Below are 15358 nucleotides of genomic sequence, written 5' to 3'. Positions count from 1 at the left end.
TTGTATACACCATCCAGCTATTTCCCAAATATAGAACAGAAATATTAATTGAACACTTCTGCCTTCCTGCATTATTATAGACAATTTTACCATTTCTGTCTAGTAATGGAATGGAGGATGAGACAAGTAACAGGGAGAGAGAAGGGGAGTGGCAGAGGCAGTGCCTAGGCAGTTATTCATTCTGCACACCAAAAAAAATTAAAGGGAATACTGGATGCAACCTCCACTCCCTTGCAAAAGAGGTCCCTAGGAAAAGGTGCCAGCCCCGTTTTTAGAAGCATGGACCACTATGTCAGAGGTCCCCCAGTGATGCCACCCCAGCAAAAGTCTTTTTGGGGACATAGGTTGTCACTACTGCTCCCCACCCCATCCTTATAAAAGGAGGGAGACACAATTAACACACTTCTGGCTGCCTACCGGAATAGGTATATATGGTTTAAAGCAGAAATTTAAGATCTCTTGGGATGTAAAAATATGAAGAGTGTGTGAAATTTGTCACCTGCTCAAACTGGCTTTAGACAAGTGACTTATATAAATATATGGGGGATGGAATCCTCCTCCCCAACCCGCAGAACACCTGCACAGCCACTACATTTCTCATAAACAGTGAAGTTTTAGCAAGTGGCTCCATAAAGTTTGTAAATCTACTGGTTATCCAGCCACTCCATCTAAGCCCACATACAACTCCACTCTGACCTGTCCTGGAGAGAACTGCCAAAGAATGCAGCACTCCCTGCATGACCTCTCTTTGGCCTGTTCCCCATGCAGCGGAATCATAGCTCTCTTGCTCTCATTGCAAACCTGTGAAAGGGGCAGATACGAGCCCCCTGTTTTTGATAATTGGATAAAATCAAACATTGTAAAGTGTAAAGGGAAAGACCTTTGTACAGGTTAAAAACGGTTACTTACCTTTGTAACTGTTGTTCTTCGAGATGTGTTGCTCATATCCATTCCATGTAGGTGTGTGCGCGCCGCGTGCATGTTCGTCGGAAGACTTTTACCCTAGCAACTCAGTGGGTCGGCTGGGCGCCCCCTGGAGTGGCGCCACCATGGCGCCGGATATATACACCAGCCGACCCACCCAGTCCTCAGTTCCTTCTTGCCGGCTACTCGGACAGTGGGGAAGGAGGGTAGGTTTGGAAAGGATATGAGCAACACATCTCAAAGAACAACAGTTACAAAGGTAAGTAACCGTTTTTTCTTCTTCGAGTGATTTCTTATATCCATTCCATGTAGGTGATTCCCAAGCCTTACGTAGGCGGTGGGGTCGGAGTGAGATGTTGCAGAATGCAAACTGCTGAGCCAAAGGCTGCATCATCTCTGGACAGACAGACCAAAGAGGCAAAGGTCCGGACAGAGGACCATGTAGTAGCATGACATAGCCCCTGGAAGGGTATGTGAGTCGGAAAGGCAGGAGAAGAAGCCTGAGCCCTGGTGAAACGAGCAGTAAGGTGGCCCGACGGAACATGAGCCTGTCACAGGAGGAGCAAATGCATGACGTCACCCAGGATGGAAAGCTCTGGGAGGAGACAGGTAGGCCCTTCATCCGGTCTGCCAATACAACGAAGAGTTGGGGCGTACAAAAAGGCTTGTCCGTTCGACATAAAAAGCAAGCGCCCTACGGACGTCTAGGGAGGGCAAATGTGCTCCCGTCGCAATGAATGGGGCTTCGGAAGAAGACCGGAAGGAAGATATCCCGGATGATATGAAAGGTCAACAGCACCTTAGGGAGGAAGGCCGGACGTGGTCACAACCGCCCCTTGTCCTTACGCAACATAGTGTACCGTGGGTTCACTGTGAGAGCCCGAAGCTCGGAGACTTGTCCAACCGATGCAAGGCGACAAGGAAAAAGCTGTCCCCCAGGGCAGGTATCTCAGCCAGCATGTTGTCAGTGGTTCAAATGGAGCAGGCATAAGTCTGCTTATAACCAGGTTGAAGACCCAGGAGTTGGTGGGGCGGTGAACCTGGGGGCATAAGTGCCCCAAGCCCTTGAGGAACCTAGAAACCACAGCATGTGAGAATATGAAGCGGCCACTCTCCCTTGGGAGGAAGGTAGAGACGGCTGCCAAGTGCACCCTTAATGATGAACTGCGCCAGGCGCTGCTGTTTGAAGATCATAGGGAACCCCAGAGGAAATAGAATGGAACCTCTGTGGGGGAAACATTGTGTTTCATAGCAGCAAGAGAAAGACTGCCAGTTGGGCAGAAATGTTAACCGAGTGGAAGGCTTCCTACCACCCAGGAGAATCCTGTAGAACCGAGGCAGAACAATGTAACACGGATCGGTTTAGGCCCGCAGCAGGCATGTGGAGATGTGCAGGGATTGCAAGTCTAGGTGGTAAAGTTTGCCATGACCCAGAGTTATGAGGTCTGGGCAAAGAGGCAGGGGAATCGGTTGGCTACCGACAGGTCTAGCGACATGGTGTACCAGTGCTGCCTGGACCACGCTGGAGCGATCATGATCAGATGCGCTCTGTCCCTGCGGAGTGTTAGCAGGACCTTGCGAACCAGCGGGAGCGGTGGGAAAAACGGACGGCAGACGACTCGTCCATGGCATCAGAAAAACAGCCAAGATCGAGTCCTGGGGGAGGCCTTGGCATGAGCAGAACTTCTCTCTCGTTCCGTTCCCGCGAGAGCGAAGTTCCGGAAACGTAATGGCTAACATCCGGAGGAATCCACCACTTGAGAGACCGGAAGGAACTGCTGAGGCGATCCGCCAGAGTGTTCCGGTCCCCAAGAGAAAGGACGCTACCAGGTCCGTCAATTGAGCTGTGCAGGAGACCCAGAGCTGGATAGCTCCCTGCCAAAAAGAGGAGGACCGTGCTCCTCCGTGCTTGTTTATGCAATGGGTGTCCGGTGTGTTATCTGTGAACACGGAGACACAAAAGCCTTGTAGGTGCTGCTGAAGCGCCTGGTACACAAGGCAGACTGCTCTCAACTCCCGGACATTGATGTGCAAGGGCAGCTGTTGAGCCAACCAAAGGTCTGGAGTGGGAAACTGACCCAAGTGAGCACCCCAGTCAAGAGATGGGGCATCCATCATGAGGGACACCGAGGGTGAGGTGGATGGAACAGCACCTCTGCACACGTCAGGGAGGGCGTCGACCCCCAGTCGAGGGAGCCTAGCACGCCTGGAGGGATCGAGGCGACCATGACCATGCTGACTCTGGCCGGGTGGTACACTGAGGTGAGTCACGATTAAAGTGTACGGAGGCGAAGCCTGGCATGTTCGGTTACGCACGTGCAGGCAGACATGTGACCCAGAAAATCTAGGCAAGTTCAAGCCAAAGTTGCCGGGAAGGTCCGTAGACCTTGTACAATGGTTACCAACGCGTGAAAGCAAGGCGTAGGTAAGCAGGCTGTGCGATACTGAAGTCCAGAGTGGCCTCAGTTAAGTGTATTCCCTGAGCGGGAATCCGGGTGGATTTCGCTATATGGTTCCTCAGGCCTAAACGCAGGAATAGGACCTCGTCGACTCCCATGAGTGGTAACTTGGGCCCCGGTGGCCCCTGGAATGAGCCAATCGTCCAGATACGGAGAACGTGTATCCGACAATGGCGGAGAGGGCAGCGACTACAGCCAGAGACTGAATACACAGGGGGCTGACACATAGTCAGCCAGGAGGACCGTAAACTGGAAATGACGGTTGGTCACAAACCGGAGGTACCTGCTGTGCGGAGGATAAATGGCGATGTGAAAATACGCGCCCTTCATATCGAGGGCGGCATACCAGTCTCTGGGATCCAAGGATGGGATGACGGTCCCCATGGATACCATGCGGAACTCCAGGTATATCATAACTTGTTGAGCTCCCTCAGGTCTAGGATAGGTCTGAGACCTCCCTTCACCTTGGGGATCAGGAACTAGTGGGGCTAGAACCTTTTGTCCCTTTCGACCATGGAACCTCCTCTATAGCGCCGATGGTGAGGAGCGCCCGCACCTCTTGCTCATGAGAGGGGTCCCAGGAGGGATGAGGAGGGACAGGTTTTTGCCCGACTGGTGGTTGGGAGGACCCTGATTTTGGCCCCTTAGGGGTCCCGACCAATGCCTACGACTGCCTCAGCGTCGCCTGCTGGCAAAGCCTTGTCTTTGGCTAGGCGCAGGGTAAGGGCGGCGAGGCTGGGCGGAAAGGTCGGCGGTGAGACATCGGCATGTACATGCCAAGAGGGAGTGCATAGTGACCTCGCTGACCTTTGGGCCTTGCAGCCTAGGTCCAGTTTTGAGAACAGGCCTTTGTCATTGAAGGACAAGTCCTGTATAGTGTGTAGCAGCTGCGAGGGAAGGCTTGATACCTGGAGCCATGAAATGCACCTCATGGCAACACCCGAGGCCAGAGCCGTGGCTGTGGAGTCCGCTATCTCCAACAAGGTGTGGAGGGAAGCTCTCGCAACTCTGAACCCTTTTTCCAGGAGGGCATCAAACTCTTGACGGGAGTTCTGAGAACCCGACTCCATAAAGTCTCCCATTAGATGACAAGGGAGCAGGGGGAAAGACGTACATATAGGTGCCCGTCGCCCCTGGAGGATACCATGCACATGCATTCGACTCCCGTGCCTACGGGCGGGATAGTGGCCACTTGGAGATTCATAGTGAATGCCATCCGTCTCGGGAGGTCCTGATGGGCCCTCAGGCCGATTAGGGGAGGGCCTAAGGAGCACGCTTCTGCCACCGCCTCATCTCGGGAGGAGGGAGACAAAAAGCCGGGGCAAGTGGGTCTTGTGCGGGCTCACGCTCCTGGACGACCTGCTGATCTGGTGGGATGTGGGAATCCAGTGGCAGAACCGGACTCCCTCCGTACCGGTCGGAGGGGGACGACTAACTGTCACCCCTGGTACCCATTGCTCTGACGGAAAAGAGCGTGATGGGAGCACAGGTAGCGCGCCCAAGATGTACAGGGCAGCCACTGATGGAGGTCAGGGTCCTGTCCTGGAGCACCCAGAAGACTCCGGTGTCCACATCCGAATGGATGGCCATGGAGAAGTTAAAGCCCTGAGCGGAGTCTCCCTCTCCAGCTCATGGCGCTCGACGCGGCACCGGGAATCGGTACCATGAGGCCTACCGGTACCAGGAGCGAGAATGGGACCTGCGACCGGAGCGATGCCGGGAGGCTGGCCGAGATCTCGAGGCTCGACACCGGGAGTGGCTATGTGAGTCCAGTGCCTGGAGCGGTGTCGGGAGCTGGATCTGCACCGAGTGTAGCAGGTCGGGAAACGGGCCGCTGATCGGTGCCGCGGGTACGACCGGTACCGATATGGGGAAACGGTGCCAGGACCGTGAACGGTGCCGGCACCGGGCTTGACGACAGGACCGAGAACATCTGCGGGACTGCGATCGTGAACGGTGCTGCTCTGTGGTGCCGACGCCGGGTGGCGTGAGCAAGACAGGCTCGCGATAGATAATATAACCCGCACCGGCGGTACCGGGGGTTAAAGCAGCGCAGGTTCTGCCCTTGCCATTAACACCCTCGCTGTGGAAATGTTTCCTGCGTGGAGGGAATAGTGAGGACAACCACAGCTCGCATCAGGGAGCGTTCAGGTGGTGGACTCGACGGCTCCTGCATGGCCGGAGTCTACGGTGCTGATACTGTCGGTGCCGCAGCAGGTACTGGCGCCGGGCAGTGCGACGTAGTAGAGCACTCGGGCTGCGGAGCAGGTGGCTCGGACGCAGCTTAATCGCAAGCTCGACCACAGTTCGTACCGGGGAGCTTTCCAGCACCGGACTCGACGGCTCTTGCCTGGCCGGAGTTAACAGTGCGGATATCGTCGGTGCCGCGGCAGACATCGGTGCCGGGCGATCTGACTGAGCATAGCGCTCGGCTGCGGAGCAGGCGGCTCGGACGCAGCAAGGATATTGTGCCTCTTCATCCTCCAGGCCGAGTGGACGTCAGAGCCAGTGACGGTCGGCGCCGAGAGGCCTTGGCGGTACCGGCGATCCGGTGCCGAGGGAGCGCTCCTTGAAGATTAACCAGCGCTCAGTGCCGAGAGCGGAGGAGCAAGAGCTGCCTCCCTCAGGAGCTGTTTGAGACGAAAGTCCCGCTCTCCTTTGATCTCGGATTAAAGGCCTCACAAATGCGGCACTTATCTATGAGTTGAGATTCCTCGAGGCACTTAGGAGAGGATCTCTTGTCAGCATCGGCTTGTGGCCGGCCGAGCATTATAAAACCCTGTGGACCGGGCATCGGACCCGGCACCGGGTGAGGGGAAGGGGATAAACCCCGAACCCCTGTGAAATAAATATTATACTACAAACAAATAAGGTTAACTACAACTATAAACATCTGAACTATATACTTAACGAGAGAAACTACGAGTAGCTAGGGAAGTGGAGGTCAGCTAAGCCGCGCTCCACTGTTCCAATGACCGACACGGGCGGTAAGAAGGAACTGAGGAGTGGGTGGGTCGGCTGGTGTATATATCCGGCGCCATGGTGGCGCCACTCCAGGGGGCGCCCAGCCGACCCACTGAGTTGCTAGGGTAAAAGTCTTCCGATGAACATGCACGCGGCGCGCACACACCTACATGGAATGGATATGAGCAATCACTCCAAGAAGAACACTCGGTTACATTAAATCAGATCTCTGAAGATTTTTTTTTTTACTATGTATCATAGGGGTGGGCAAACTACAGCCCACGGGCTAAATCCAGCCCACCAGCTGTTTTAATCCGTCCCTTGAGCTCCTGCTGGGGAGTAGGGTCTGGGGCTTGCCCCGCGCCAGCTGGAGAGCAGGGTCGGGGGCTGCACCATGCAGCTCCTGGAAGCAGCGGCATGGCCCCCCCTCCAGCTCCTACACTTAGGGGCAGCCAGGGGCCTCCACTCTGCACGCTACCCCCACTCCAAGCACTGCCCCCACAACTCCCATTGTCAGGAACCGCAGCCAATGGAGCCAGAGAAGGGACATGCTGCTGCTTCTGGGAGCCACTTGAGGTAAGCGCCACCCACAGCCTACACCCCCGAGCCTCTCCCTGTGCCCTAACCCCCTTCCCCCTCCCACCCTCCAAACCCCTTGGTCCCAGCCCAGAGCACCCTCCTGCACCCCAAACTCCTCATCCCCAGCCCCACTGCAGAGCCTGCACCCCCACTGGAGCCCCCACTCTCCTGCCCCAACCTCCACCTCCCCAGTACCCTGAACTCCTCATTTCTGGCCCCACCCTGGAGCCTGCACCCCCAACCAGAGCCCTCACCCCCTCCTGCACCTTAACCCCAATTTTGTGAGCATTTATGGCCTGCCATACAATTTCTATTCCCAAATGTGGCCCTAGGGTGACCAGATGTCCCGATTTTATAGGGACAGTCCCGATTTTGGGGTCTTTTTCTTATATAGGCTCCTATTACCCCCCACCCCCATCCCGATTTTTCACATTTGCTGTCTGGTCATCCTATGTGGCCCTCAGGCCAAAAGGTTTGCACACCCCTGGTGTATCAGCTCAAATTGCATGTTGAAATTCATAGGATAGCCAGTAACTGACTCTATTTTAGGACATGTCCGTTTGCAATAGGATACCTAAACTTGCAAGAAGCAATTTGATGAGATATAACTCAGCATAACTAATAATCCCACACCTTCGCCAAAATAATTCCTGATGACAAAAATAAAATAAAATCTAATCTTATTTCCCACCCCTGGCTGAAAATTACAATGGTGGAAGAACATAACTGATCTAGCTGTGATGCCCCACTTTGCGCATCTCTCCACTGTGGCAGGTCCGTTTTTTGTGCCCGGGAACAAGTTACTTCACTTAGTGCCTCAGCTTCTTCATCTATAAAATGGAGCTGATGATACCCTCCTCCATCAAGTGCTTTGAGATCTATGAGTGAAAGTGCTACGTAAGAGTTAAGTGTTATTTGTGGGAGTTACTCTCTGAGTAGCTGCTTCGGGGAGGCTCTTTGCTACTGTCACTGCAGAACTGGCTCTGGAGGCTCAGACTGCCCTGGCAGCTCTCTACTGCAGACCAAGTGACAAAGCTCAATTGCCCTGTGCCTCTACAGCAACACACCTGTGAGACCGTACTGCCCATCAGCAAAGCTGACTTGAGACCGTAATATTCCCACAGTCTCACTTGAGGAGATACAGAATATGAAGTTACAAGATCTACTTTAGTAGGTCTAATCCTGAGGAACACTGAAATCACATCTCTAATTCAAAATAAGTTTTAAGATCTAACTGACCACTGATTTGAACCAGACCAGAGTTACAAGGGAGTAAAATCACAGCAAAATCTCAAACGACTTTTTTTTTTTTAAAAACAGAAAAAACTGACCATACCTTACATATCTTGTACAGTGATTCCTGCCCGTCTCCTCCTGTGTCTTTGAAATAGTCATGTGCTGGAAATGTTCGATGAATGTCTCGTGTAATGACGCTCTCCTGGACAGAGTCCTAGTGAGAGAAAAAAAAATACTATTAGCAGTTACAGTATAATTAAATATGCAGAATGTAAAATTATATCTGCAGTCAACATGGATGTATCACATAACTGCCTTACTGACTCGTCCCCCAAAAATGCACTTAAAAAAATTCCACTCCTATAACCAGTTGACAGCTGCTTTAGTAAGAGCAACGTGGCAAGTTTTTCTTCCTCCAGGCTTAGGGTCCAAAAAGCTTAAACTCTGGTAGCACTTTAAGGAAATGGTTAGTCATTTAATTGTAGCTGCTTTTTCCCTGGAAATGTTGCGTACTATATCCCTCTGAATATCAAGAAAACAGAATCAGACTGCCTTGAGCAACCTTACAGATGCATTTCTTCAAAACATATCAGGCCAACAGCAAAACAGTGCTAATTACAAATTAAAACTAGTAGTTTGAACCTGGCTGTTTGAAAATACTTAAAATTGATCAAGAGAAAAAAAATCTGAAAATGTTGTTATACTAGAATCCATAATGACCACACACAACTATTCATCCTGCCTCTCTCAAAACAGAAAAAAGGAAGGATTAAGTGATTGTCAGACAAGTCCATACTTTCCCTTGCTACCCATACCTCTTTAATTCAGCTCAATTTTCATGCTGGCTAGTAATTAGATATGTCTGTCTGTGTGCAAAAGGAAGGAGACTGCTTGGAAAGCTGTGTGTCTGTCAAAAAACATCCAAATTATTGCAAATCAATCCTGAGAAAATTCTACTAGCATACACCAAGCAGAGATGCCAACCTGGTTCTGAAACTTTTAGGGATGTTCGTGAAAATAATTAGGAAGGAATTGGGGAGCTTGCTTGGACCTCTCTCTCCCCTCTTCCTGCAGAAACTGGGAACTCTCCCTCTCCCCATAGGCACCAACTTCCCCTTAGCCAGGAGGATGTTTGACACCCCCCCGGCCACGCCCTTTCCCTGCCTCTTCCCGCCCCTGCACCGCCACTGCCCTGCCCCCATTCCACTCCTTCCCCCAAGTCCTCACCCTGCCCTGCCTCTTCTCCACCTCCTCCCCTAAGCACGCCACATCCCGCTCCTCCCCCTCCCTCCCAGGAAGTCCAAAGCGCCACCAAACAGCTGTTAGGCAGAGGGAAGCGTGGGGGGGGGGGGAGAAGGAGTGAGGACGCAGCATGTTCGGGGGAGGAGGTGGTGAGGAGGGGATGGAGGGAGCTTGGCTGCCGGTGTGTGCTAAGCACCTGCTAATTTTTTCCTGTGGGTGCTCCAGCCCCGGAACACCCACGGAGTCGGCGCCTCTTGTTCCTGTCTATGCCCATGGGCTGTGAGATACCTGGGCCCCTTGTACCCCACCCCCAAACATGGAGAAAGAGAGGAATAGCCCTAGGTAAGCTGCCCTCCTATGCCACTAGGGCTCTTAACTACCTTGGCCAGTCCCAGGCCTAGACTGCCTTCCTAGGATCATACTCATCTTCTCATTCTTCTGTTGCGTTCCCCTCCTTCCTCTGCCATTGCAACCTCCTCCTCCCCTGGCTTCTCTCCTCTAGACTGTGCAGCAAGTGTCTGATAGCAGGCAAGCCGCAGAGACTTCAGTCGGGTTTGGGATGCTGGATTCATCACTCAAGCCGCAGGCTGCATGTTGTGCTCTATCTGCCCTATGTGGACCTTGCTGGCACACTCCAGGTGACTAGAGGGTACTAACATAGTTCAGTGAGCCCACACAGTGCAAGTAAAATGCAACACATAGCCTGGGACTTGGGCAGTGAATCCAGCAGCACCCAACACATTCAAAATCACTGTGGCTTGCCTCCTATCAGAGCCACACTACGCAGTCTGTGGGTACGTCTACACTACGGGATTATTCCAATTTTACATAAACCGGTTTAGCAAAACAGATTGTATAAAATCGAGTGTGCGCGGCCACACTAAACACATTAAATCGGTGGTGTGCGTCCACGGTCCGAGGCTAGCGTCGATTTCTGGAGCGTTGCACTGTGGGTAGCTATTCCGTAGCTATCCCATAGTTCCCGCAGCCTCCCCCGCCCCTTGGAATTTCCAGGTTGAGATCCCAGTGCCTGATGGGGCAAAAATCATTGTCGCGGGTGGTTCTGGGTAAATGTCATCAGTCACTCCTTCCTCTGGGAAAGCAACGGCAGACAAGCATTTCACGCCTTTTTTCCCTGGATTGCCCTGGCAGATGCCATAGCATGGCAATCATGGAGCCTGTTTTGCCTTTTGTGACTATCACCGTATGTGTACTAGATGCCGCTCACAGAGGCGATTCAGCAGCGCTACACAGCAGCATGCTTTTGCATGACAGCAGAGATGGTTACTAGCCATACTGTACCATCTACCATACCATAAATTGGTAATAAGATGATCATGGTTACCAGTCCTTTTGCACTGTACCATTTGCTGCTGTCATAAGTGCCCCGGCTGATCAGCCAGGGGCACAAAAGCCAAAATTGGGAATGACTCCCTGAGTCAAACCCTCCTTTTTGGTATCTAAAAATAGAATCAGTCCTGCCTAGAATATGGGCAAGTGTACTAGAGAACCACTGTATCATAGAACCAGAGAGCACAGCCGCTCTGTGTCAGATCCCACAGAAATTATGAGCTGTATGCTATTCACACGGGGTGCTCCTGCAACAACCCCACCTGTTGATTCTGTTCTTCCCCCAGCCTTCCTGGGCTACCATAGCATTGTCCCCCCACTTGTGTGATGAAGTAATAAAGAATGCAGGAATAAGACACAGTGACTTGTTAGTGAGAAATGAGTGGAAGGCAGCCTCCAGCTGCTATGATAGTCCAGACAGGACAGTAAGGAGTGTGGAGGAGAGGAGCCCAGCATCCCTCTGCTAGTCCAGGGGCAATTGAATCTTTTCTTTACACATGAAGGATGGGGGCTGATGGAGCTCAGCCCCCTGTTGCTATGATGACGACGGTTATCAGCCATACTGCACCATCTACCAGGAAAAATTAGGGCCAGGCGCCCTTGAGTGACCTAACTGATGCTAGTCGGCATGGTTACCAGTCCTTTTGCACTGCCCCATGTGCCAATAGGCTGATGATGAGGACGGGTACCAGTCATTTTGCACCATCAGCCACCCATGGCGGGGGGGGGGGGAGCAAGGATGTTGGTGTTGAGTGCTGCAGCATCGCATCTATCTGCAGCATTCAGTAAAGATAGGGTGACATGTTAAAGAGTCAAGAGAGGATTTTTTCCCCTTTCACTTCTGGGGGTGGGGTGTGTGTGTGTGTGCGTAAATTGCTGAGCTATGCCCTGACCCACCGCGGACACTGTGTTTGACCCTAGAAGCATTTGGAGCTCAGCCAAGAATGCAAATACTTTTCGGAGACTGCAGGAACTGTGGGATAGCTTGAGTCCTCCAGTCCATGAGCGTCCATTTGATTCTTTGGCTTTCCGTTACGCTTGTCACACAGCAGTGCGCTGAGCCCCTGCTATGGCGTCTGTCTGGAGATTTTTTAAAAATGATTTTGAATTTCGTATTCTGTATCGGAGCGCTGATAGAACAGATTTGCCTGCCCTTACAGCGATCACGTCCGCATGGTCCATGCGGGAGCTCTTTCTTTATTTTGATTTTTAACTGCATGGCCACACATGCTGATCGGAGCTCCACGCTGGGCAAACAGGAAATATTCAAAAGTTCGCGGGGCTTTTCCTGTCTACCTGGCCACTGCATCCGAGTTCAGATTGCTGTCCAGAGCGGTCAGTGGTGCACTGTGGGATACCGTTCGGAGGCCAATACCATCGATCTGCGGCCACACTAACCCTAATCCGATATGGTAATACCGATATTAGCGCTACTCCTCTCGTTAGGGAGGAGTACAGAAACCAGTTTAAAGAGCCCTTTATACTGATAGAAAGGGCCTCTCAGTGTGGACGGGTGTGGCGTTAAATCGGTTTTACGCTCCTAAAACCGGTTTAAACGCCTAGTGTAGACCAGGCCTGTGTATTGCCAGAGAGGTGATGGAGAAGAATGCCCTCCCCCATGCTACAGCATTATTTGCTGTGTTTGTCAGATCCTGGTGGTGGTGAGTGAGACACACACACTTACAAAATTAGTAGATTTGCACCTGAATTAATAATTTCATAATTACATGTAAAAATCAGGAGGATTGTGGAAAATTAGGGAGGGTTGGCATCTCTGTACCAAGAAGCACTAACCAAGCATTGGTGTTATAGCTACAATAACAGGAGAACCTAAACCTCCTTCTATCCTAACAGCAGCATACTAGGTCACACCAAAGGTCCATCTAGCCCAGTATCTTGTATTTTGACAGTGGCCAATGCCAGGTGCCCAGGAGGAATGAACAGAACAGGTAATCATCAAGTGAACCATTCCCTGTCGCCCCTTTCACAAACTGACAAACAGAATCTAGGGCCACCATCCATGCCCATCCTGGCTAATAGCCATTGATGGACCGATCCTCCATAAATTTATCTAGTTCTTTTTTTAACCCTCTTATAGTCTTGGCCTTCACAACATCCTCTGGCAAGGAGTTCCACAGGTTGACTGTGTGTTGTGTGAAGAAATACTTTTTGTTTTAAACCTGCTGCCTATTAACTTCATTTGGTGACCCCTAGTTCTTATGTTATGAGAAGGAGTAAATAACACTTCCTTATTTACGTTCTCCACACCCATCATTATTTTATAGACCTCTATTATATCCCCCCTTAGTCGTCTCTTTTCCAAGCTGAAAAGTCCCAATCTTACTAATCTCTCCTCATATGAAGCTGTTCCATACCACTAATCATTTTATCGCCCTTTTCCAAACCTTTTCCAATTACAATATATCTTTTTTGAGATGGGGCGACCACATCTCCATGCAGTATTCAAGATGTGGGTTTACCATGGATTTATATAGAGGGAATATGATATTTTCTGTCTTATCTATCCCTTTCCTAATGATTCCCAACATTCTGTTATCTTTTTTTGACTGCTGCTGCACATTGAGTGGATGTTGTCAGAGAAGTATCCACAATGACTCCAATATCTCTTTCTTGAGTGGTAACAGCTAATTTAGACCCCATCATTTTATATGTATATTTGGGATTATGTTTTCCAATGTACATTACTTTGCATTTAACAACATTGAACTTCATCTGCCATTTTGTTGCCTAGTCACCCAGTTTTGTTAGATCCCTTTCTAACTCTGTGCAGTCTGCTTTGGACTTAACTATCTTGAATAGTTTTGTATCATCTGCAAATTTTGCCACGTCACTGTTTACCCCTTTTTCTGGATCATTTATGAATATGTTGAATAGTACTGGTTCCAGTATAGACCCCTGGGGGACACCACTTATTTACCTATCACCATTCTGAAAACTAACCATTTATTCCTAACATTTGTTTCTTATCTTTTAACCAGTTACCAATCCATGAGAGGACCTTCCTTCTTATCCCAGGACAGCTTACTTTTCTTAAGAGCCTTTGGTGAGGGACCTTATCAAAGGTTTTCTGAAAATATTAGTATACTATATCTACTGGATCACCCTAGTCCACATGCTTATTGACCCTCTCAAAGAATTCTAGTAGATTGGTGAGGCATGATTTCCCTTTACAAAAAACATGTTGACACTTCCCCCAACAAATTATGTTCATCTATGTGTCTGACAATTCTGTTCTTTACTATAGTTTCAACCAGTTTGCCCGGTATTGAAGTCAGGCTTACTGTCTTGTAATTGCTGGGATCACCTCTGGAGCCCTTTTTAAAAACTGGCATCACATTATCTATCCTCCAGTTATCTGGTATAGAAGCTGATTTAAATGATAAGTTACTAATCACAGTTGTTAGTTCTGCAATTTCTCATTTGAGTTCCTTCAGAACTCTTAGGTGAATACCACCTGATCCTGGTGACTTATTACTGTTTAATTTATCAATTTGTTCCAAAACCTCCTCTAATGACACCTCAATCTGGGCCAGTACCTCAGATCTGACATCTAAAACGAATGGCTCAGGTTTGGGAATCTCCATTACATCCTCAGCAATGAAGACTGATGCAAAGAATTCATTTAGTTTCTCTACAATGGCCTTATCATCCTTGAGTGCTCCTTCAGCATCTCGATCATCCAGTAGGCCACTCGTTGTTTAGTAGGCTTCCTGCTTTCTGGTGTACTTACAATTTTTTTTGCTATTACTTTTTGAGTCTTTGGCTAGCTGATCTTCAAATTCTTTTTCGGCCTTTCTAATTATATTTTTACACTTCACTTGCCAGAATTCATACTCCTCCTTATTTTCCTCACAAGGATTTAACTTCCACTTTTTAAAGGATACCTTTTTGCCTCTCACTGCTTCTTTTATTTTATTGTTTAGCCACTGTGGCACTTTTTGGTTTTCTTACTAATTTTTTTATTTTGGGGTATACATTTAAGTTGAGCCTCTATTATGGTGTCTTTAAAAGTTTCCATGCAGCTTGCAGGAATTTCATTTTTGGCACTGTACCTTTTAATTTCTGTTTAACTAACTTCCTTATTTTTGCCAAGTACACTGCTCTACAGGCAAAATGCTTCTGAAATAAATGTAGTCAAAAGTTACTAATTCTGGGTCACTGAGAACGAAAATGATGCTTAAAATTGTTGATTGGCTCTAGTTTTCAAGTTATGCTATTGGGTCAGTAAATACGACCCTTGACTTGGGAATAGCGGAGGATAAGTGAGTTATAAAGGGAAGGGATCTCAATTTAAACCAGAAATGACTAAAATACATCTTTAACTGGATCTATGAATAAATCTATGACTGGGTTTGGACAGTACTTGCTTTTTAGGCAAAACAATGAATGATGCAATCTGAAGCTGGTATTGCATCATACATGATATGAATTGCATCATGTTATTCCTAGAAGTCATGGATGATGCAATCATAACGAAGCTTACATCACTCTGCTGAACAAATTGCCCTATATCAGCTCTACAAATCATACAGTGTCGTGCTCTCTTATTTGTCAGTGTTTGATTTTGCAAAGGGACACATTTC

The 15358-nt window shown here is 49.5% G+C and overlaps 1 protein-coding gene across 2 annotated transcripts in view; it reads right to left on the bottom strand.

Moving 5' to 3' along the window:
• RABGAP1L (RAB GTPase activating protein 1 like) overlaps nucleotides 1-15358 on the bottom strand; it is a 542116-nt gene that overhangs the window by 221147 nt on the left and 305611 nt on the right. For both annotated transcript variants that reach the window (XM_039484970.1, XM_039484969.1), the window contains exon 14: nucleotides 8263-8376. In XM_039484970.1, coding sequence (XP_039340904.1) covers nucleotides 8263-8376 — 114 coding nt within the window. The remainder of the gene's footprint in view (nucleotides 1-8262; nucleotides 8377-15358) is intronic.

This window comes from Mauremys reevesii, linkage group 8, assembly GCF_016161935.1.
Source record: "Mauremys reevesii isolate NIE-2019 linkage group 8, ASM1616193v1, whole genome shotgun sequence".
In the NCBI taxonomy this organism is placed as follows: Eukaryota; Metazoa; Chordata; order Testudines; family Geoemydidae; genus Mauremys; species Mauremys reevesii.
Note: the sequence above shows the minus strand (reverse complement) of the source record. Positions and strands in the feature narration are given on the sequence as shown.